At 43.7% G+C, this 23,597-nt stretch overlaps 1 protein-coding gene across 4 annotated transcripts in view; it reads left to right on the top strand.

The window, feature by feature from the left end:
- Positions 1–23,597, top strand: part of LOC147193710 (glutamate receptor 3) — a 50,545-nt gene that overhangs the window by 7,838 nt on the left and 19,110 nt on the right. For all 4 annotated transcript variants that reach the window (XR_015103060.1, XM_086130977.1, XM_086130976.1 and 1 more), the window contains exons 3-8: positions 2,742–2,981; positions 15,593–15,780; positions 21,837–21,890; positions 22,499–22,660; positions 22,776–22,943; positions 23,368–23,472. Coding sequence is in view for 3 of the 4 variants with exons in the window: in XM_086130977.1 (XP_085987103.1) it covers positions 2,742–2,981; positions 15,593–15,780; positions 21,837–21,890; positions 22,499–22,660; positions 22,776–22,943; positions 23,368–23,472 (917 nt within the window). In the remaining variant the exon portion in view is untranslated. The remainder of the gene's footprint in view (positions 1–2,741; positions 2,982–15,592; positions 15,781–21,836; positions 21,891–22,498; positions 22,661–22,775; positions 22,944–23,367; positions 23,473–23,597) is intronic.

The following is a 23,597-nucleotide window of genomic DNA, read 5'->3' as shown; positions in this document are numbered from 1 at the left end:
TACCATTGTGCCTCGCTAACAGTGCAACCACGGGATAAAGGTTTCGATCGCTAGGCTCCCCTCATGTTGTGGAAATATCAGGCTTGTTAGCTTTCGGAATATCCACGAAGGAATATTCTCGATATGTTAGTTTTTCTCTTTGGTTCTAACTACCCGTTACATAACCGTCGGCTATTGTTATCCGAGCGCAACGAGGGAATACAATGCTGTAAAATTTACATATTCACAAAAAGCCGAGCCGTTTTTTGTCACTCTGTGTGCAAGATGGCATGCCATCACACTTTCGGTCCTCTCACCTCACCTACCATCTCAGCGTGAGACCTCCTGGAATAATTCTCATTTTTCCTCTTTATCTATAGAGAAGGACATAAATTCCTTCCGTGTGTTCACTTTCTTCCCCGCCTTGCTCAGATAAATGTCACCTCAGCTCTGAGATTCACATGTACACTAGGTTCACGCCGACATAACAAAGACGGTTTTATGAGTCCCCCCCGCCCCCCGCCCGACTGCCGACATGATACCGCAAGGCTGCAGTGCCAGTCTCTGGAAAATGGGAGACACCCACAGAGCTTCTGCTTCTTCCTCCTACATTTTTTTTTTGCAGTCGCGGGAACTAAAACAAAGAAGAAAGTGAGGATGAAGAGGGAAGGACGCCAAGCGCGGCTCATTCGGCCGACACGTTCATCGCATATTCAAAAGACATCCAGTTCAAGAGCAAAGATCATCGACGTCGCCTTTAATGAGAACAAGGTTCTGATTTGCAAAGTAAAATAAAAAACAAGTACAAATATAAAGATTACCGCGTGCTGTCGTTGCACAAGACTTTACGTCACGACACGTGCCGAGTGAATGGCAAAACGGGCTTCAAAGCAGCTGCTGCGATCTCGTATATTAACCCTCACTAACTTTTTAAAAGATATTTTGATGAAAAAAAAGCGAGCTCTATTTGTTGCCGTGTCCCAGTCCTATGGGGCAAAAAAAAAAGAAAAAAAAGAAAACATGACAAAACTAAAACCAAACGCCACGAACAGAGCACAACACAGCAAGCCGCCATCATGTATATTTTGAACACATGCATGCCAATATAAAAATAAAAATGGAGTATCTTTGCATTTTAATGTGATTCATTAAATTATGACTATCGTTAATTAGACTAATTAGATTAATTAGACTACCATAATTAATTATGATAGTCTAGTGCAGGGGTGTCCAACTCCGGTCCTCGACGGACGGACATTTGTAAACGGACCTCATTCGACAACGCAGGTGTCCCCGTGGCCAGTGAGTGGAGGACATGTTTGATACGAGTATGGTCATATCATAAAACATAAAGTGACTGGCAACTTCATGTTTCCGAGCATCACAAGACAAAAATATACTTATTTTTCCATACTTATTTGTCATGTCCTTGTTTATGATGATACTAATGCAGCGTGTTATACCGGAGAAAAAATTCCTTGTGTGTTCTACATACTTGGCCAATAAAGATGATTCTGATTCTGATATCTGTCATCACATATGTTGCCACAGTGCTCTGACGCACTTAAAAGAGAATTTATGGCAGCGCAAAGATGAGTGTCACAACCTGGGTGTGAACCTGACAAACCCCCCAAAAAACATTACGCCACACAAGCTCGCATAATGAGGGCACCTCTCACTGGCATTAATCGTGTCGATAAAACCTGACTTAGTATTCTGGGCAGCGGTACAAAAAAAGAAAGAAAAAAAAAAGCTCTACCTCCTTTAGGTGATAAAAAAAAAAAAAGACACGGATCTTTGTAGACGATACTTCATAGTTGCATTGTTCCCACATGGACGGCTGCCTATACAAAAACTTTAGCACCGCGTCGAATAGGATGATTTATGACCAGAGAGATATTTAATTTTCCACTTGCGACATGACCTGCATAGCAAATGCCGCAGCTTCAATTCAAGGATTGTCTCTTTTGTATTGAACTGACATGGCTTGAATTCACCAGATAAGAGATGTCCCGCCCACAACGCCGATGAAATGCGCATTTCATCTTTCAAGGACGTACTGCACTGTACGGCACATTGAACAGCAGTTACAGTCCTTCATAGCTATATAAGGCATAATCATTGATAAAACAACGAATTGATTATTTGGGAAAAGTTTGAGAATGAATAATGGAGGCAAAATGGAGGGGGCAACTAGGCTGCAACAAGCGGTGGCGTTGTTGATTCCTTCGTTATAACATGAGAAAAATATTATTGTTATTGTTATAAATGTGTTATGTGCAGAACACGACAGATGTGTTTTGCTCGTCAAACTTGGCTGTCACAAGCTTCGGTCTCACCAAACGATAAGGGGGACAGCAAATGATGATGTCATCAAGGACCAGCAGAGGACAAATTTGAAATCTGATTAGTTGAGTATAGTTTAAGTTCCATGGGCCAGCACTACTGATTCTGAAGGCACCGGACAGATTAGATTGACATGGCAACACATGTGGCTGAAATCTGAAAAAAAAAAAATTCAATTCAATTAAAATAACATCCATATGCACATAATGGAAGCAGTGCAGCCAAAAGCAACACTTTAAGATGATCAGAACGGACTGTCGGGAATGAACAAATGTGTCCAATTCCATGGCACAAATAGAATAAAATAAAGGACAGTGCCGCCGATGGTGTTAAGGCCTCGCCGGCCACTGAGTAAAGGGAATTCTTGACTCCCAGAGTGCCCCCGCAGTGACGCCACTCTCCGTCTGTGTCACCAGTCTGCTCTCAGTTCTCCCGAGGAGTCTACGCCATCTTCGGCTTCTACGACAGGAAGTCGATGAACACGCTGACCTCCTTCTGCGGAGCGCTGCACACATCCTTCATTACCCCCAGCTTCCCCATCGACGCCGACGCACAGTTTGTCATCCAGATGAGGCCCGGCTTGCGAGGCGCCGTCTTAAGTCTACTGGACCATTACAAGTGGGAGAAGTTTGTCTACCTCTACGACACCGAGAGAGGTAAGCGCTTCGTTCCGGCAAAACTGCTTTGCCGTCGCCAAAACTGACATTCAGCAGAAGACCGATGAGCCGCGCTGCACATCTGTTCTGAATTATAGAGTGGGCGGGAGGAGTCTCTCATCTGTAAATCCACCATCCTCAATCATCGGCTACATTTCAATCTATGCCGCTAATGACACTAAATTGCTTCATCATAACGTCCGAATGACTCGAAGAGTCGCGTTCAGTCGCTCCTTGTGTGCCGTCAAGCCAGTCGCCCACAGGTGCGGTCCCATCTGCCATCTCTTGTAATCCTCAGCGCTCTCTGATGATCGTTTATCTTTTTGTCATTTCGATTTAGCTAACAGGATGATATTCAAGATACAACGTAGCATGTTGTAACTCCTCCAGATGTTGCGCGGGTCGTTGCCAACTATTTACAGACTTTGCAGGCGCATTGACAGTCTAAGCTTTTTTGGGGGTGTGTTGGCACGATCAACTCTGTTCGAGCACAAAATTTTTATCCTGTCCATGCTTGGTATACAAAAAAATAAAATAAAATAAAAAAATATATTAAAAAAAAAAAAAGAAGAGGATGCCCATTCTGATTGGAATGCTTACATGTCCAGGGCCCACTAACCCAAGAGGTCAGCTATTCCCCTTCAAAAGACGCTCACTGTGTCAACATGTTTTTATATACAGTCATTCCTTGGTTTTCGACCATAATCCGTTCCAGAAGGCTGTTCAAAAACCGAAACCACGCTCTTTAAAAAATAAAAAATAACAACTTTATTGAACACGGCTGCTCACAATGGAACGCTACACGAGGAAGCGTCACTTCCTCGTCTACCCGAGGAAGCGTCACTTCCTCGTGTAAGGAAGGCGAGAGGAGTCAAGCGACGCATTCAAGTGCGCTCAGTTTGGTCGAGAACCGATTTTTGGTCGGAATCCGAAGCATAAAAAAAACTCGAAATTTTAGGTCGAAAACCGATTTGGTCAAGAACAGAGACGTTTGAAAACCGAGGTTTGACTGTAGTTGTACAATGAGGCACGGTGACCCCAACTCTCTGGTTAGTTCAGTCGACCACTTTCTACCAATGGCCTGTAAATTGTGTTGGTCAAAAAATCCAAACTACTTTGGATGATTTTGAAAGTGATCAGATGCTGAGCCCGCCCCCGTTTCGTTCGTGTCGATCATTCTGCTCCCAAATGTGCCAAGTACACGTTCCAAGTATTTTTAAAACAGACATAGAGCATTTCTAGGACAAGCGCTCTCCTTTTTCCATTGCTTCCCCCGCCTCACTTTACATATTCGCCTTTCAGGTGGGCGTCCAATCATCCGCTCACACTTGCAACTGACTCTCAATGTTATTTGAGAACAGCAGGATCACTTTTCTTCAAATCTTTTCGACCTCCATAACGCTCCCAAAACGGAGTCATGTTTGAACTCGTTAGCAAGATCATCTCCACTTTGGTCGGCCTGGCGACGTTCGTTTCATGGGGCTGGCCGACACCTTTCAAGCGGCAGATTGCGGAAGCTGATAACCGGGCCGCTGGTGAGACGGTGACAAAATGATTAAGGAGTGCGTAACCTCCCCTGAGCACAATCATCCTTCTCGGAAGTGCATCACGACGCGGCCCCCGTCGCTTCTCCTGACCGTGCGACTTTTGTTGGCCAGTCGTCTTTAGCACTCCGCAGCCAGACACAGTGTCAACACCGCAGCTTAGGATGGATTCCCACATGCCGCACAGCTTGTGTTTACTGAGAGCCACGTTCGCCTTCCTATTTTGGCTGCCTCCTTCCCTGTTGGGCCTTTGCAGCAACGCAGTCACCGCTCATTCACACGGCAGCTCGAATTTCATCAAAGAAAGAGGACGGGGGGGGTGGGCAGGTGCGGGATGAGCGGAAGGCTCAGTTTCGGTGCGGATGCATGGGCAAAAGTAACGAGACGAAACACTCAGTTCGACATTAATCAACCAGCTGTTATGCTGCAAAATGTTTTCCTTTGTTTCAAATAGATACAAGATAATGACTGCAATTAGTAAAAGTCTAATTTATTCCTGTCAATTTATGTAAATTCACACGCACTCGCATTCGTCATTCCCATGACCAACTTGGATTCCATTGAAGTGGCAAAGCAAGCCACCACATTTTCCTCGATTTTCACTTGCATTTGGTCTACTGACCCAATACTTGTGTCTAGGTTTTTTGTCGTCTTACTGCAGTATTTTTTTGTCCGCAAGATACTCGTCATATAACAAGGGTGTCCAAACTACAACCCGGGGGCCATTTGCGGCCTGCCATCCATTTTTCAGCAGCACGCGACATGGTCAAAAAAATAAACCAAAAAAAAAAATACTAAAACAGATTTTTTTTATGGGCCACAAGTTTAGTTAAAAATGGAGAACGCGGGCAGAGTGAAAAGGGAGGGTGTCAGAAAAATTCCAATCAATTTGTTTGAATACTGTAAAACAATTCTCGGTATTCAAAGATACAAAAACTTGAAATGATTAGAAGAACAATACAAGTTTTCTTCAAAACACGAATGTATCAAGATAATTCCACCTTAGAGGCAAAAATTGTTTCTTCCGCATTATGGCTGATTCATGGAGACATCACATTAATGATCCTCAAGTAACTGAAAAATGGTCACCTTACTACAGTTTGTTCTTTTTTTTGTGAGGGGGGGGTTCTGAATGCGGAGATGGGATTCAGCTACTGTTTAAATGCAGATCTGAATCTATTCTGTGAGATAGAGGGCCACCCTAAAAAAATCTATTTTCAACTATTGCTTTGCTGATTGACTTAAACGTGTTTCAAAAAGTCGGCGAATTATAAAGTGGCCCTTTCAATCCTTCCATTTTTATGTACGTGCCCCCCCCCAAACCAAAAACTTTGGACACCCCCTGACATATATGATCACAAGTCCGAAAGAAAAAAACTAGAAGCATGTAATAGGAATCGGTCCCCACTGCAGCCGTATGGACTTTGCCACACTCCATTTTACTGCTTACAAAATATTGCCCTTAAGTTTCATCGCCATCAAAAACCGTAACCGTAAAATTGGATTTTGAATGTGTGACAAAACAGAATCCCGTAGAAGCCATTAAATGTAGTCACGTATGAACCGCACGCTTAAATTTCAAATACTTAGTTTAAAACGGAAAGTGTATCAAGTGCACGTTAACGTTGGCGACGTCTCACTGCGGCGGCAGTTTGCAGCTGATCTAAAAGGAACTGACAAACCAACGATGATTCGGAAATAATGAGCCTTTTTTTTTTCACCCCTCTCAGTGCTGCTGCGTACAGCCCACTTCTCACCGCAACAATTTGTTTGATGATCAATAACTGAGACAAAAAGGAGGAAGCTCAGACAGCCAGTCTCAGTTTCATAAAAAGACGCGAGAAAGCACGTTTATCTGCGGCAGTGTGACGTCATTTTACCGGCTTTGAAATGTCCCCATTTAACAGCCTGCCGGCAAAAAAAAAAAAGACCTCTCGAACTCGGCAACATCTGGTCTTCACCAGCTGGCCACTCGAGTGGGACCTTGCCAGCTTTATTAATGCTTCTCTGATTTGCTGCAAATCATACTTAATCCAGAGTCATAATGAGCAGTTTCATCGCCCCGAAAATAAAGCTGCACCCTGCATACTAAACATATACCTGATAGCTTTAAATATGCTTTTTTTTTTTTTTTTTAAATGTCAGCATTACCACTGGCCTACTTTGGCAAGAGTTGTACTTCTCTACTGTGTGAGACCGTGAAGGTGAGATTTTTGATTGGGCGGGTGAGTCGGTGCTGGGGCCAGTGGAAGCATGTCTGCGGGATGAAGGCTTGTGTAAAATACGAGTTGTATGCCAAAGTTCGTTTTCACAACAAAGCGGCTTCATCCACCGCTGCTTTTTCAGTTTGGAGTTCATCGTGCTTTTGTTATATTTGAGACTACATGTTTTTGCACGCGACTTCAAACTATAAAGTTGATGCGTCAACTAGTCAACCAGTCGACTAGTCAACTGAATCCTCTCTGGACTTTGCACGTTCCCCCGTAGTGCTTTCGCGGGTTTGTTTTCCTCCGACTGGCCTCATGAAGATGCTTAAATGTCCATAGATGTGAATGTGAGCGTTTGTCTATGTGTGCCCTATGATTGACCGGCGACCAGTCCAGGGTGTAACCCACATCGGCTCCAGCTCACCAGTGACCCAAATTAGGACACAGAATGAATGTTCTGTTCTATTTTGGAAAAGTTTGCAAGATTGATATTATTTTGTATGAGTGCTCTGACAAGGTCAAGCCATCAGTCGCTCACCAGCACACATCGCGCGGGAAAATCCTCTCTCGACTGTGCCACTCTGCTATAAGTTAAAGTCGATAATGTTCTTTTTGTTGCCCTCGTCATCAAGTGTCACCGTCTAACAACTGCCCCCTCCATCGAATGGCAATGGTGGATTCTTTACATTCAACGTTGGTCTCTTGAAGGGAACATCGGATGAATTGCACGCTGTTGAAGAGCTGCACTCAGCAGTCGGGCACGCTAGCTCATTAACAGAAAGTGGGAATGCCTCAAAGCAGCTGTTTCCATACTGTAAACACTTGAGCGCACCTTCAATAGGACCTGGACGCACATCAATGCGATTGGAGCCTAACCTCCATTTTGTGTGCGCTGTTGTCATCGCAGTTGATAACAGTGGGGGGGGGGGGGGGCTATTGCAGAGATTCATCGCACTCACTCTTCCGTCTCTTTCTTCCCCTCTTCAAGGACTCTTTTATGGCAAATAAACACGGCGGCGTCAAAAGAGAACAAAACTGACCGCACAAGCGAGTGGAGACACAATGGTGCTTTTCTGCCGTTTCAATTGGTGCCCAAAACAAAGACATGCAGATGAGTAAACAACATTGACAATCAAATCTGCAAGGTCACAAAATTTGACCTTTGGGTTTATTGAGTGAAGCCAAAACACACGCCAATTCATATTTGGGCTGGGCATTCAACAAAATGTCCTTGAGCGACATTAAATATTAATGCTCTGTTGATTGCTTAAATCTTTTGGAGATGAATGCATCCATGCCTTAAATATTCACAACTCATGTTTTTTTTTTTTTTTTCACCAGAGCGGAGAATGCAGCTCAACTTTTCACGGCTGCTGACCTGTTTTTTTAGTGGAACAAATGTGCCTCAGCATCACCGGCTTGGAAGTCAAGTTCACTGACCAAATTGAGAGCGAATCAAGAGCCTCTGCTAGTTCCAGCCAAATAGGGCTCTCCATTTTGACTCATTTACCGTCCATCAAGACTTGATTAATCAAGAATCAGTTCCGCACAGTCGATACACCCATCAAGTCCGATTATACATTTTATTTTTTGGGGGGATAGTCACTATTCATTTGCCTCACTGCAAACCGAGAGATGCGGCTGAACATGAAATTATTTCCGTTGCTGACTCTAAGCGACACACCAAGCTATTTCGCACCGGTACACCTGCTACAGACGTACGTGAGAAGTTAGAACGAGTGGCAAAATCCCACACAGTTCAGTGTTTTCAGGGCTTTTTTTTGCGTTGAGCCTTGGACACGGCAAACAGGCAATCATGTCGTATTGTTAAGTGACTTTATGTCCACGTGTGTACGTGCAATGGCTCTGTTACAAAGCGTACGCTCTGCTCAGACGCCCAAAATGGCACCAATTGATCCATGCGTGTCCACGCATGCAGAGGCGGTACAGCTTCAGGGAGGGGGGGGACAAAACACTGCCTGCTTGTACTTTCTATTTACTAAATCGCATGTGGATTCAAATTCATGCAGCTCAATAAACTGAAATGCTTTCTGGATCATTTTATTTTTTTTAACCCAAGATGCAACTTTGAAAGCAATATCTCTTAGCGTGGATTATTTAGTATTTGCAGGCTCCATGTTAAAATAATAACCATTGCCCCCTCGATATAAAAACTCTTCTCGCCTCATGTCACGTAGCAGAAAGTGGAACAGCTGTAGGACCTGCTTAACTTGAAGCTCTTTGTGTGTGTGTGCATTATGTAGGCGCTTGTCTGTGCGCACCAGCAGCGCCGTTCTTCAACACGCATTTACACGTAAGAATTTACAACGGCGTGTGCGTTGCAAAATGTCTTGATAAAGTAGCACTGGCACCGTTGTTCTCATTTATTTTGCTTCAGTAAGTTGTTGCGTCATTTGACGGGGTCTTGCCTCACTGCGGCGATGGTGGTGAACTTCAGGACCTCGGACAGTTCCCAAAGGAACCCAGCTGCGTGAATTGCCTTCAGCACGGTCAAGAGCACACTCTTCCAGAGGCAGCATACGGTTGCTTGGCAAAGAATGAACTTGCTCTGAATTTTACTGCAATGCACTTTCAAGGTGCAGTACATTGTCAGTTTTGTACATGAAAGCTTTCCTGTGTTTAGGCTCGTTCAATTTTTATTCCTAAGGCCCATTTCATATACAAGGTCATACAAATTGCTTGAAAAGAGCCCAAGCGTATCGTTAGCACTTACTGACTTAACTTCTGTTGGCAGAAGTTTGCGTGCAGTATGACAGCAAAAGTCTGCTTCACCGTGTTTGGTTTGAACCCTACTGGGTTTGTATTTCATTCGCATTTCTTGAAATGTATTCAGGACCAGCAGCAGAACTTTAAAATCAATTTTATCGCCGACTGGGAAGCAGAATAAAGATTTTAGAATTGGCATAGTGTGCTCTGATTTCCTTGTTGTGGGCAGAATCGGAGCTGCAGCTGTTTTATGCTCTTTTTGTGGAGACACATTGGCGCATGTCTTAAAATGTTTGTGAAGTGTAATTGACAGTGTTGACTCAAAAGTGATCGTCATTATCTTTTTTGATGCGTCACGTTTGGTCTGTCATTTGTACAGCGCGTACATTATTGCTGGGGTGGGGGGGGGGGGGTGGAGTCTGGCAACTTTAAATATAATATAAAAGCGCTGTTATCATCTCTCCACCACGGCTAAATGAAAATTCCTGCTGGCGGCTGTGTGATGATCTGTGGACCATTTACACAAGGCTGCCGAGTAGAGCCTCAGGTCACACACATATTCAGACACCTATTAGAGACTGGAAGAGGAAAAGATTTTTTTTTTCTTGCAAGATCAGCACAAATAGCTGGTTGAGATTGATGCATTAAAAGTATATGCAAGCCAAAGATCCTGCCCTGGGGTCTGTGCACTCGTGCGTGAGATGACTGAGTACCACACCACGCCACACGCACAAAAAAACACAGACACGTACAGAAGCCTTCTATTTTTATCTGAGATATCGAGCCTTGGTTTTAAATTCTGCTTGTGTTTCAAAGTATTTTTTCCCTCCTGCTGCTTCAGTTCAGCAAGATGACAATTCGGGCCAAAATGTTTCTTTTCGCCTCTCAGCTGGTTGCCCCAGCGTCTTTGCAGCAGCAAAAAAATAAATAAATAAAATGGCTGCATCTACAATGGAGTGGAGGAGTAAACGAAAGTGTATGGAGGCGGCAAGTGAGGGAAGGAAGGAAGGAACAGAAGAGTCAGCAAAGCCTTTTTGCCCGGCCTGTGTCACAAAGCAGGCAACGGCACAGAGGGCCGCGCATTGTCAGCCGTGCTGTCAAATACACCCTTGCTTTTATATATATATTTCTTTTGACTTCATTGAACTGCGCTCTTTCCTTCTCCTAACACCCAGCTCATCATATCTAATCTGCGCCAACCTCAGCGCTTTAAGAAAGCCGCTGACTATTAAAGACCCCCGCAGCTGCGAAGCTCTGCTCAGTTTACGCCGCCTCTCTCCCCTCATCTATTTCTGGACTATTGCTTTCAGGGATAACGAAAAGCCATTACAGCAGACGTCTTTATGCATTATGAAAGAGACTGATGTGACACGCGTCTCCGCTCGCCCCAAGAGGAAACGTTGTTTTTCTTTGCTTTGAGAACAGAGAGGATGAGAGCGAGCAGAAAAAAAAAGGGTTTCATTACATTTGAAAGAGGCGCCTTGTTTGTTAGTCGCATCTCTTCGTCCATTCGATTTTACAAGTTGACAATGATCACAGAACGGCACCGCAAACAGGAAGCAGAGGTGCGACTGCTCAACACGTTGTTAGCAAATACGCGGCGGCTGTTGGATCGGGAACGATCTGTTTGATGAGCACTCATTTGGGGCGCTGGCGGGAGTGGCAGGGGGTTAGCGGTACACACCGTCTAATTCGGATGAGAAAGCTGCCGTTATCCGCGCCGGGAGTCTGCCTTTTTAGGCTAATTACACACAGAAATGTCCTCTCTGTGCATCGTTGGGCATTAATTTGTATTCTTTCACTAATTGTAACAAAGTCATTTACGGCTAAAAAGCCATTCCTGTTTACCAGTTTGGATATTGTTGTGGGAGCTTTCTTGGATGGAAGGCACCGCAACGTGGTACAGATGGTTCCTTTAGGATTTTAACTCATTCACTCCCAAAGACGTTTTTAAACGTCTTTTCAGACTTGGTCTAGAATTGGCCGGTACTGAATGAGTTTTTAAAGAGGTCACCTCCTTTAGGGAGGCGGGAGGACGACGTGAGTCACAGATGAGACAGCAACACTACAAATCCCGCACTATTGACTTCAAGTACCGTGGTTGGGGGAGATACCCACAGTTTGCCCTCATAGTCGTCAGAGGAAGTACACTTATAGATAACAATAGATAAGAGTTTTTTTTTCCTCTTTTTTTTTTTTATGATTTAGTCATTGAGTATAAAATTTCAGACCCGTCCCTTAGACCTCAGGTTTTTTTGGGGGGGCTCCCAATTATCATTATCTTCCAAACAACTGGGCGCATCTGTGCCCTGAGTCTTTGAAAGAAAAACAATCTCATGAATCCTGGCTGGCTTCGGAGAGGACCTCTCACAATTTGCGATGCGGCCGCCTTGTATTCCGCCCCCCACCCCCATACGTCCCCTCAGATGTTCGTCACTGGCTGGCTTGCAGCTTGATGTACCAACACGGCCTTAAGCTGCGGCAACCACGTCAAATGATCCGGCGGTCCAATTTGACTGTTCATTATTTTTCAGGGCAGGACCGAATAATTGAGTTGATAAAATGACCTTGATGCTCATCCTGCCGGCTGGTGCTCGTAAAGAAAGTGCCATCTGTTTACAAAGTCAAGCAAAAGACCAGAAGGACCAAAAGACTTTGTCCTTTGTTCGTTGAGTGATGTGTCACAACAGCTTTAATACTCACCAAGAGACTTTGGCCGGTTGCCTTTGACATTTTGAGCTCAGTTATTTTGGATGTGTCGTGTATAAATCAATATGTATAAAGCTCTTATGGGAGTTATTTATAACCCAATTTCAAATGTTATGAATAGTCGAACTTATGCTGGTCAGTATAACGGAATCTAATAGTGGGAGATGTACAAAGCCTTTCCTTTCCGCTTATCTGCCGCCACTAATATTCCCTTTTTTTTCACCTTTTACTGTTTGACCTGCTTGAACGGTGTCAGATTGAGGACCAGTTTTGGCACCATCAGGGGCTTCTTATCCACAAATCCCTGAGAGTCAGCCATGTGTATGCTCCTGCGCCTCCCGAGTGGCCGACGCACCCGTCGAGATGCACTTGTCTTTAAAGGCCACAGCTGACTGGAGAGCCGCTTGCTTAATGCATGACTCTGAAGGTCACCGGCCATCATGTCACCTGAGTCCCTGCGCTCTGACGGCTTATTGGGAATGGATCAGCTGGCACATCCATCAGGGAGGGCCACTAGCTACTCGATGCTTGTTTTAACTCTGCGTGCATGTATTTTTGTCGGATCAAGACACGTTAGCCGTCTGATGTAACCCATTAAAAAAAAAACTGCCATGTAGCAAAGTGACGAACCTTGAACCACATTTCAGCGGGAGTTGACTGTATGATCCTTAAATAAGTTTTCAAATCATTTGAGTGATACACTGACTGTACCTGTCAATCTAATGGCAATTCCTGATCAGCGACTGCACAGGTGTCAAAGTCAACGCCCGGGGGCCCATATCTGGCCCACCACATCATTTTATGTGGCCCGCAAAAGGCAATTCAAGCATGTCAACTTCCATGATGCTTGCTAAAGTCTGAACCAAAATTTCAATTTGTCATATATAATATAATAATTACTATGTTTGAACAATCCATTATTCTCGACTTCTGAAGTCAAAACTAGTTATCCATCTATTTGTTGTATATGTAATATGCGGAGGTGGCTAAACATTTACATGGTTTCACAAAATTCACAGTCACAACGGCCCTCCAAGAGAAACCGTAACTACATTCTGGCCCGTGACAAAAATGAGTTTGACACCCCTGACCTACTGGTTCATCGTATCGGTAGGGCAATTAAGGCACTGTGCTTTTATTAGCATAAATTGTTTTGGTTGTTCGCTTCTTGTCCAGTCTTTACTTCTATTTCCCTAGCTAGCTGGATATCAGACATTTAATTGTCTGTTTTTAACCCCCCCCCCCAAAAAAACTCATGCAATATAAAGGCTGCGCACCATAATGTACGATATATATGATTTTGAAGTTACATACATCAATATTTTTACTGTGACCACTTATTATATTTTCAGTTCTAATTGTTAAGAACTGTTGGATTGGATTGGCCTTTATCGTCATTTCACGTTCGTGCAACAAAAATTTCACTTAACAGGCACGCTCTGCACAAGAAACATGAAAAACCTCAACTCAACATATTTAGTGGGTATGGATAGAATATGCAAATATTTCTGAAAGAAAAATTTCCTTTCTATAGTTTTGTTGTTCTTGAGCGGTAGAGTTATTTATCCTTCCAATTCCTGGCATAAACTTTCCACATATTTTCTGTATTTACTACTCAGAGATCACTGTTAGCACATGAGGTCGATTTCTGAAACATTAATGAGGGAGTTAATGCTTCTTAATCTAATTTCAGCGTCACTTTTTTCCCCCAGCACATCGATAAGAATTGATTTGGACCCCTTTAAAAAAAAAAAGGTCCATGGCCTGAGGCTTGCGGCAGTGACCTACTTGCTTGCAGTCAATCAGTCACTGTTTGCAACGACCATATTCCTTCGACCCACAAGTGAAAAACGATGCTGTACGTTGATAAATATCAGCAAGTCTTCTGTGCTTTGTCCCCGGACAGTCGAAAGGCAGCGATTGTGTTGATAACAAATGACTGTATGCCTTAATACACAACTTTGTCTGGAAGATATAACGGTTTCTCCCTTTCTCAATGCCATACTCTTACACAAGTCCCATCGCAATTGATTCGACAAGACGGTGCCAAAGTTTGACCTGCTGCTTGAATACACGTCCAGATATCATCATCATCAACCCTGCTGTCCTAGGAACCCACACGAGTACCGCGTGACATGATCTGACTGCTCGACTGTGATTCTTGAACCGCCTCTGTGAACTTACTGTTGCTGCAGAGCCAGATTAGCAGCAGCTCTTCTTTCTGTGACTCACCTGATTCCTCCCACTCGGTCCCACCGAGCTCCACAAAGTAAACCTGCCACTCACTTAACTGTACACCTATTGTGCTCGCTAAAGTGTTTTTTCAGCTCAGCGTTTTGACTGCAGATCAGGCACTCAACTGCCACACAATTTTTTTAGGTACACCTGCACACACCGGAGATTGGCTTTTTCATAAATTCAGTTTTTATAGATATAGAGCAGTGGTTCTTAACCTGGGTTCGGCGAATCGGTCTCAGGGTTTCGACGGAGCCTCTGCCATGGAGGTTAAGATGCAGCCGACTCAACATGTCATTTCGTTCAGACACGCCCGCTTGGCCATCACTGACTGCCGATGATCGCATTACGTTGCTTGTCCAATCAGTGCTGCGGGAAATTTAGTTCGCTCAGTAGTCTACGTATGACTATCGTGATCGTACGTCGTGTGATTTAAAAAAAAAAAAAAAAAAAAGTTTAAATACATTCAATGTCGAGCAAAAAAATAAGAAAGTGGTCAGACGAATATGGATTCACATGCAACACGGCCCGTGATGGGACTCGGTGTCCTATCTGCATGATTTGTCATGTCGAGTTGAACAACTCCAGTCTCGCACCGGCAAAACTGAAGGAACACTTCTCGGATCCTATTTTTATTTTTCACCAAGGGTTCGGTGGATGCGCATATGAAGCGGTTGGGTTCGGCACCTCTAAGAGGTTAAGAACCACTGATATCGAGTATTAAAGTTCACTTTTGATTGCAGCTGCTTTTTAACTGTATTTTTGAAAAGCTAAATAGATCATGTCCAGTATATACACAGTGAACCTGCGCTATTTTCGGGGTGGTGTTTCTCTGCTAACATGGCACAGGAGAAGGAGCGGGGTGTACAAAGAGAGCACCAAAAAATATGCAGATGGGCATGAATAGTGGAGTTTTTCCCAGCAAAGAGGTTCTACAAAAATGTTTGCGAGGAGCGGAGTTGGCAAATGATAAATAGATAACATTTTATTCATTGTTATTATTAATAAAGTGAGAAATGATGAAGTCGCGACCCTGATGCAAATAGGAATTTATCAGCCGTGCGCATAGTTGGAAAAACGTTCACGCTCTTGGTGTGGCCGTTTGAATCGGTGTGGAACTGCAGGGATGGAGGGATCAATGGGAATCATAGTCGTCACTGCCAAATTTGCCTGTGTGCTCCTCCCGCAGGTTTCGCCATCCTCCAGGCCATTATGGAGTCGGCTGTGGCCAACAACTGGCAGGTGACCGCCCGCTCGGTGGGCAACATCGGGGACCCCACCGAGTATCGCCGCATCATTGAGGAGATGGACCGCCGGCAGGAGAAACGCTTCCTCGTCGACTGTGAGGTGAACAGGATCAACTCCATTCTAGAGCAGGTTAGTGAGCCAACCGTCCTCATGATTCGGTTTTTTTCCTCTTCCGAAGTGGAATCCACTGCTATTTTGGTACACTGATTGCATCCTCAGACGCTATGGTTTTCATTTAAAGGATTGTGCTAAAGCAAGCAAAAAAAAAACAGTGGCAAGTTTGTTATTTGTTGCTCCTAGTTTGAAGTCAACTACGCTTCAGGCAGGAGGGGGAATTAAACAGCCTCGTATTTGTTTCCTTGGTGAACTGCAGTTTTCCCACATGAGTCATATCGAGAGTTTGCTTGCAGCACGTGCATAGTGGAGAATAAATACCGTATATATGCACGATGAGGGAAAACTTCTTGTTTAATTAGAACATCCTGAAACCGAGTCCTTTTTAAAATCAAAGATAAGGCCGATTTGCTCTTGGAAATTATTGTTAATGCTTATCTAAAAAAAAAAAAAAAACCCTTTGTAGTGTAAATTCCCCCGTGCAATCATCATGAGCTTGTACAGTTTGCGTTTCACAACACTAAATGGATGCAAGGTTATCTCCGTTAACGCAAGATATGCTTAGATGAATAGGATTTGGTCTTGGAGACCTCGTGGTTAGCATGCCTGCGTCACAGTTCTGAAGTTCGGGGTTGCGAAGAAAGACTTCAAGAGGTTTATAACTCACATGAAGTATGTGCTCAGATGTGCTCTTTAGCGTGAGCCACACACCGGATAATGTGTGCCGCTGTGTTATATAAAAGGGTTAACTTTCCCTGGGGTGCCTGTTATGTGGACCCACACATGACAACAGAGAGCTCGGAGGTAATCTATTGGAAGAGCCTGCCGCCGGTCCGTGGCGTGCGGGGGCCTGTTAGCCCACGATCTAGCTGCCGGCTAGCGCCTCTTGTCAACTCAGTGGGATACATAACAGCCACCGGAGGCTTTAAATGGATAAATTTTTGTGGCTCAAACATACATTATGGTGATATGTAGGCATACAAACGTATTTCATTGACAGCTAAAAGTTCATTGCGATGCGTTTTAAGAGTGTCTGAGAGCACGACTCGATTTTTCACCATATTTAACTCATTCAGTACCAACCAATTCTGGACTAAGTCTGAAAAGACGTTTAAAAACGTCTTTGGGAGTGAATGAGTTAAGGATGATTTAACGTACCGTTTTTCCAGTGTATTCAAATTTGGCAGACTTGTTCACAACACTCTTCTGTGTGTCAAGTTGAGAAGACATTTTTAAGTTTCACTTTACAGGGACTTCAAATGCTTTATTATGGATGACATACGTTTATGGAATTTGAAAATTCAATTGTTTTATAACAACCATCCATCAGGCTATGATACTGCTTAGGCCCACTTAGCTTACAGTTGAGCCGGAGCCTGTTGTGAAGTACTTGGACGGTGCACTAGTGACTACGCTTCCAATAAGATGGGTGGAGGTGGACTCGGATGCGGGCTGCCAGCTACATGGATACAAAGAATAATAAAGAGGTCATGATGGCCAGCCATCTCCCATCAGCAAATATATCCTTTTATTTCAAAGCATGATCCCTTGTCACCCATACAGTATTTGCCTCTGTGCTCATTTGAACCTATTTTTTTTATTCCCTCCTGTTCTTTGCTGACATATTTATAGACAGAAAAGGCTTCCGACCTTTCCGTCAGGATCATCGATCTTTTCGATTTAGCATGTTTTTTTTTTTCCTGACCTTCGTTGCAGGGTAATTTGCCCTGACTGGAGGGAATATATGACCGACACCACGGCACGTTCATTATAATTAGGAGAGTCCAGTGATTGAATGACTACCAGTCTAGTTTATACTCAGGCTCGAGCCCAGTCAGCTGGGATAAGCTCCAAATTTCCTCCGTCCCCTTGAACAGTACAACAGCGCACGCACAGATATAAACATAACATCTTTAGAGGGGGTAAATATGCTGTCAGATAACTGTGGCAAGGTGTCCTGCCGGCAATATCTACCTTGCGGTGCCTTCTAGCGAAGCCTCATCAAGCATCAACTGACAGCCGAGCGTCCCCCTCCAAAGAGGCTCACCTTGCTTTCGTCTGGGGAAGAACAATTCCTTCCATGAGCTACGACATCAACACGTGCTTTAATGTAATATCGGCTCCAAATGTAAGTAGGACACACTGTCCATTACAGCAACAACAATGAGCCAACTATAAATAGCCTATCCTCCTAGCCAGAGGGAAGATCTCTCACAAAGGCTAGAATGAGCAAACAGCCGTGATCACGCAGGCGTCGGAAAGCAACCGTTACGCGCGTGATTCTTTTGGAATGGCTCTAAAGGCCTCATTAAGACAAGCCGTCACTCTTCAATTGCTCGACGTCTCTGCCTGTGCCGTATCTCGACATAATGCAGTCAACGTTAGATATTTGATTTTAGCAGGGAAATATATTTGTGTCACTGTTGGTTTCATCCCCCCACCACCTCTGACCACCTTTTAAAAAGTATCCGTCTACCTGCCCCCCTGCTGCAAAGTCAGAGCAATAAACACCTTTAAGCCTTTCATCAACAATAGAAGCACAGCAGATCTAAAAACGAGAAGGGGGCCAGTTACTGCCAGCCTTCTTCCGCATAGTGGACAGAGAGAGGGGCGGGGGTGGGGGGGAAGGATAGTGAAACGGCCGAGAGCTTTTGGGAAATGTGCCAAGTTGTGTAAGTCTGGAGTGTCTGGAGTTGTGGAGGGATAGGGGGCACTCGGAGATTCTCAGCCAAGGGAGGGCAGAAAAAGCATTTGGTGGTGGATTGATTTTTTTGTTTTGTTTTGTTTTTTGCAAGGGTTGGGGGGGGTCATTTTTTCTGATGGTGAACTCTGTTATTGATTGATTTTAAAGCAGTAGTTAAGTTGCACGACAGTGAAATGTTGCGATGTTACTTGAAACCTTGCCTGCACAATTAATGCGGGTTTTATGCTGATGATTATTTTCATTATTTCCTCATGGGGAAAAAAATGTCTTGTAAGCGTCAAAGCGGAATGGATTATTGAATCCCAGAGGTGCAATATGCAATTTAAAAGGGAATTAACCACTAAGTAGGGTCTTAAAGCATGTCACCGCCAGAACGGAGGGAATATGGTATTTTACAGAAAGAGGGGCAAATACACATTTCATGTTACAGAACAATGTATGTTATTTATTTATTTTTTTGTTCTACTGGAATTAGAACTGAAATTTTAATACATGTATTTATTCTGAATGACATATATAACAGATGGTAAGGATCTGTAGTATCAAAACACTTCTGACAAGGAAAAAGCAGAACAATATGATGTGATGACGAATGTGCATGTCAAACAGCAACTTCAACCTTCAGGCTGTACTAAATGATTCATATCAGCAACTACGTAAATGACAAGGGAGAGATAGGAGAGTGCACAGATAGACAAGCCGTGTTTTTGTGGGCATCTTGTTTGTTTTTAACTGGCTTTTTCATGTTTATATGCCTTTCATTTCAACCAGACCTTCATTTCCTACCTTGTCTTGCTTTGATGTAGTTTTTGGTAATTCACTTCCAACTTCAATTAAAAATATATTTATATACACACACAATAGCAATAATTATCTTACTTGTGAAAAAGGGACCATTATCAAGCACTGGAAAAGCAAAGAAGGCAGCTGACAATGTATCAATATAACAAAGAGAATTTTGCATCAGTGGGTAGGGAGGCAAATCCTATTGAAGACACTCGGGCACCCATCCAACTCCGCGCTAAATTCAGCTTGAATTCTGCGTAATTAGACGCGATTCCATTGGGAATACTCAGACTGCGGCCCGACATCAAATAACACCAAGCAAACTGCTCGTTCAGGCAGGAGATGACTGAAAGTCAAGGTACAATTTAATGATGCGCGTGTGTGTGTATTATTTAAAAATTCCAAAACCAGGCTTGTTGGCGTATTCTAGGAAGCCAAACTGTCCTGAGACATGAATATGAGTAGATCAGTGCTAGAAAATTGACGGTTGGTTTTCAGTGGTGTAGAATGGCATCATCCAGAAGGCTGTTTGTTCCTCTTACTGGATTGTCGCTAAATGAAGTAATCAGCGTAATACATCGTGCTACACAATCACAATACAACAAGTTATTAATAATTCAAGTCAAAGGGTGCGTTGGAAAACCTGCTCTTCTGTTTTGAAGCAGTTACAGCCCTGACAGTGTTATTTTCAAGTGAATTACAGAAAGATCGAACAGGTCCATTGATGAATTCACATGTATCAATTCAATTCAACAACCAAACATGAAGAGATTTGGCAACGTCTCACTGTCAGTTGTTTTTATTCAATTTATTTTACAAGTCTGCTTTAAAAGGCAGAAAGAAAGAAACAGTTTTTTTCTCTCCCCGTGATCGTTCCACTGACCCTCAGCAGCTTTTTGCCGTTTTCAAGCACTCACAGAAAGCAGTGTTCCCAGGGGGCCATGAAACTAGAGCATCAGGATCCTAAAAATATTTGTAATAGCCACATGCTTCACAAATCCACCAATAGAAGGCAAGAGCAAGCTATTTTGTAAGACATGGAAGACATCAAATGAAAGATATTAACTTACTTGTGAATAATCTCTGATTACTTGAGAGCGAACAACTGCAAATGCACAGAGCAGTCGTACTTATTGGTTATCATGATTTTATCACAACCCATTGATTTTAGCATGATGTATTATCATTGTCAACATTATTTCTCGTAATGTTTTATAAGGTAATCACATTTATTCATAATGTCATCAAGATTCAGAGTCGAAGCATAATGAGAAACCACACAAAAGGACTACAAATCCCAGCGGTCAAACGCGGAAGCAAAACGCCGGTCCGACTCACTCGAGCCGTAACGCAAAAATCATCATTCAAACTTCCAAATGCAGCCGGACAACCATGATTTGGCAACACTTCAACAAAACAGAATTAAGCATATGGACACCATTGCAATTGCAAGTCTTAACTTTATAACTTCTGCCCACGTCCTTAAAACGCTACTTCCAGCGAGTGTTTGCACTGCCTATTGCGAACAGCAAGTAACGTTAAGCGATGCAGCAAACAAAAAAGCGCCACGGACACAAAAGAGACAAACCAAGCAAGCACAATTGAATCAAAAAGATCATTCTGCAGATCTGACAAAGCAAAGCGAATATAAGAAACGTTGCTTACCTTTGGGGTTATGCTGGTGATGAAAGTAGGTGATTTTCTAACTGAACCAATTCACCTGCGACACCTTTTTTTTTGTACGTCAAGTGAATGGTCACCTGTCAGTGGCAGGCCCCGCCCCATCTTAAAATCCCAGGTGAGTCCAACAATACTGTACCCAAGAAAGACAACTATCCATCCATTTTCAGTGCCACTATTATTCTAGTGCAGTCAGTGTCATTCTACACCATACCAAAGAATAAGCATTACATTAAATCGATACCTAGCATCACTTAAAACTGAGTATATTGAAAGGGCAGAATTTTATGGAAATTTCTGGAAGGATAATTCGTGTATATGCTTGGAAAGACGTGCTGGGCAATCGAAATGATTGCATTGCCTGACTGTGCTTTGTGGGGGTGTACAGAAAGCCAAAATGAACCCCCCCCCCCCCCCCCCCATAACTCACCACCTCCATAATGCCTTTTTTAAGCTCGGCGCTTTGTCACGGAGAAACCGACACAGTCGCAATATGGAGCGGTAAAAAGCATGGGTGCGAAGGATGTTTTGCCTGTTGAAGAAGTTTCGTTTTGGTGCTAATTGGAGGCAGTGACACGCGGGGGGTTGGGAAAGCGGGAAGGACACCCACTGCGGAGAGGAGGTTGAGCGAGAGAGCCGTTTTGCTGCAGCCTTGACCTTATTTCATTTGTTGAAGTTAATGGGAAGGAGCAGGCGGTGTCATCAAGGCGTCTCGTCCCTGTGTGTCCCCCCACCCTCCCCCCGTATACACACTCACAAGTTCCCGTTGCAAATGTCACTTGTTTCTCTCGTTTTCTTCTGTCCGCCTTTGTGTTCTCAAACTAAAAGGTCTTTGTTGTTCAATCCCCGATCAGTTGTCAGCATGGGGAGCTGTGACTCACTGAATATTTCTTCCTCGTAGGTGGTGATTGCGGGCAAAAACACCAGAGGATACCACTATATCCTTGCCAACCTGGTGAGAAATGAATCCCACAGAACACAATGATGACATTCAGTCATGTAGAAAACAGCAACGACATTCGACTCATGTCGTAAAGTGCCATCATTTGTTGGCAGATGAACTGACATGTAGTTTTTGACTTGTATAGTTTTGAAAATTGTGGTGGGCACTGTCTTAGATTATTTGGGTGTACCGTAAATCTGTGCTAAATTCTAAACAAAATGACATTCATAAATTGAAGCGGGGCGGCACGGTGGTCGACTGGTTAGCGGGTCATGGGTTTGATTTCGGCCTCGTCTTTCCTGTGTGGAGTTTGGATATTCTCCCCGTGCCTGTGTGGGTTTTCTCTGGGTACTCGGGGTCCCTCCCACATTCAAGGGCAAGCATGTAGGTTGATTGAATGCTCTAAATTGTCCCTAGGTGTGATTGTGAGTGCGAATGGTTGTTGTTTTTCTCCCTGTGCCCAGTTTACGGTGGACCCTGCCTATTGCCCAAAGTCAGCTGTGATTGGCTCCGGCACGACCACGACCCTCATTGAAGATAAAGCTGTTCAGATAATGGATAGATGTTAAATTTCAAGCATATTTTTCAGCTAATAGCCAGTTGTACTCTTTTATCTTCAGGGTTTTTCCAACATGAGCTTGGACAGGGTGTTTTCTGGTGGAGCCAACATCACAGGTTTCCAGATCATCAACCCAGAGAGCGCCATTGTGCAGCAGTTCCTCCAACGCTGGGAGCGTCTTGATGAAAGAGAATTCCCAGAAGCTAAAAACACTCCACTTAAGGTCATCGAGACTGAACTGGAAATGCTGCGTCAAACTGAGTCTTTGGTTTTTGTTTTTTAATTTTTTTTAAAAATCCCTTTAAAATAACTTTCCGTTGGTTTCTTGCGCCTCACAGTACACATCGGCACTGACCCATGATGCCATCCTCATCATCTCTGAGGCCTTCCGCTACCTTCGACGCCAGCGCGTGGACGTGTCCCGCAGGGGAAGCGCAGGAGACTGTCTCGCTAATCCTGCTGTGCCCTGGAGTCAAGGCATTGACATCGAGAGAGCTCTGAAAATGGTGAGCGCATTCACAAGTGGGTTTCTGGATAACTCCAGTTTTGTCTCATTGGTTTGGCCGCATTAGCTGATCTCAAAGCTTCATTGTCAGAGCTCGAAACAATAAAACTAGGACAATTCAAACAGTTCCACACTGTTGCATTTCCATACACTGCCATAATAGTGCTTGTTGAAGCATCAAAGTGCAATTGAGCGGAATAAGCTAGCATAGAGAACAACTCGTGTTCTTGAGTGCTAGCTTGGTACAATTTTAAACATTTTAAAGTTTATTGCAATTCAATTTGATCTGAAAAAACTTGTAGGCAGGATACCTCTCCTTCACTTCAAAAACAGGGCTCATAAAAACAAGTGCAAAGTGTTGCTGCCGCGACGTATTGCGTATATGCGAGTCGGGTATTCAACCTTTCTCCTGTTGCACCTGCCAGGTCCAAGTTCAAGGCATGACAGGAAATATCCAATTTGACACATTCGGGCGAAGAGCCAACTACACGATCGATGTGTACGAAATGAAGTCAGGAGGCCCTAGGAAGGTATGTCTGTTGTTAGCCCAGGATACCAGAGAAATCGACAAATTATAAATTGCATTCTGGGAAAAAAATGTCAATGAAACCTGTAACGGAGCAATTGTGACAAATGTGTTGGAAGTTGGGCCAGT

Source organism: Hippocampus guttulatus, chromosome 15, assembly GCF_054856545.1.
Source record: "Hippocampus guttulatus isolate MCC_2025c chromosome 15, RoL_Hgut_1.0, whole genome shotgun sequence".
Taxonomy (NCBI): Eukaryota; Metazoa; Chordata; class Actinopteri; order Syngnathiformes; family Syngnathidae; genus Hippocampus; species Hippocampus guttulatus.
Note: the sequence above shows the minus strand (reverse complement) of the source record. Positions and strands in the feature narration are given on the sequence as shown.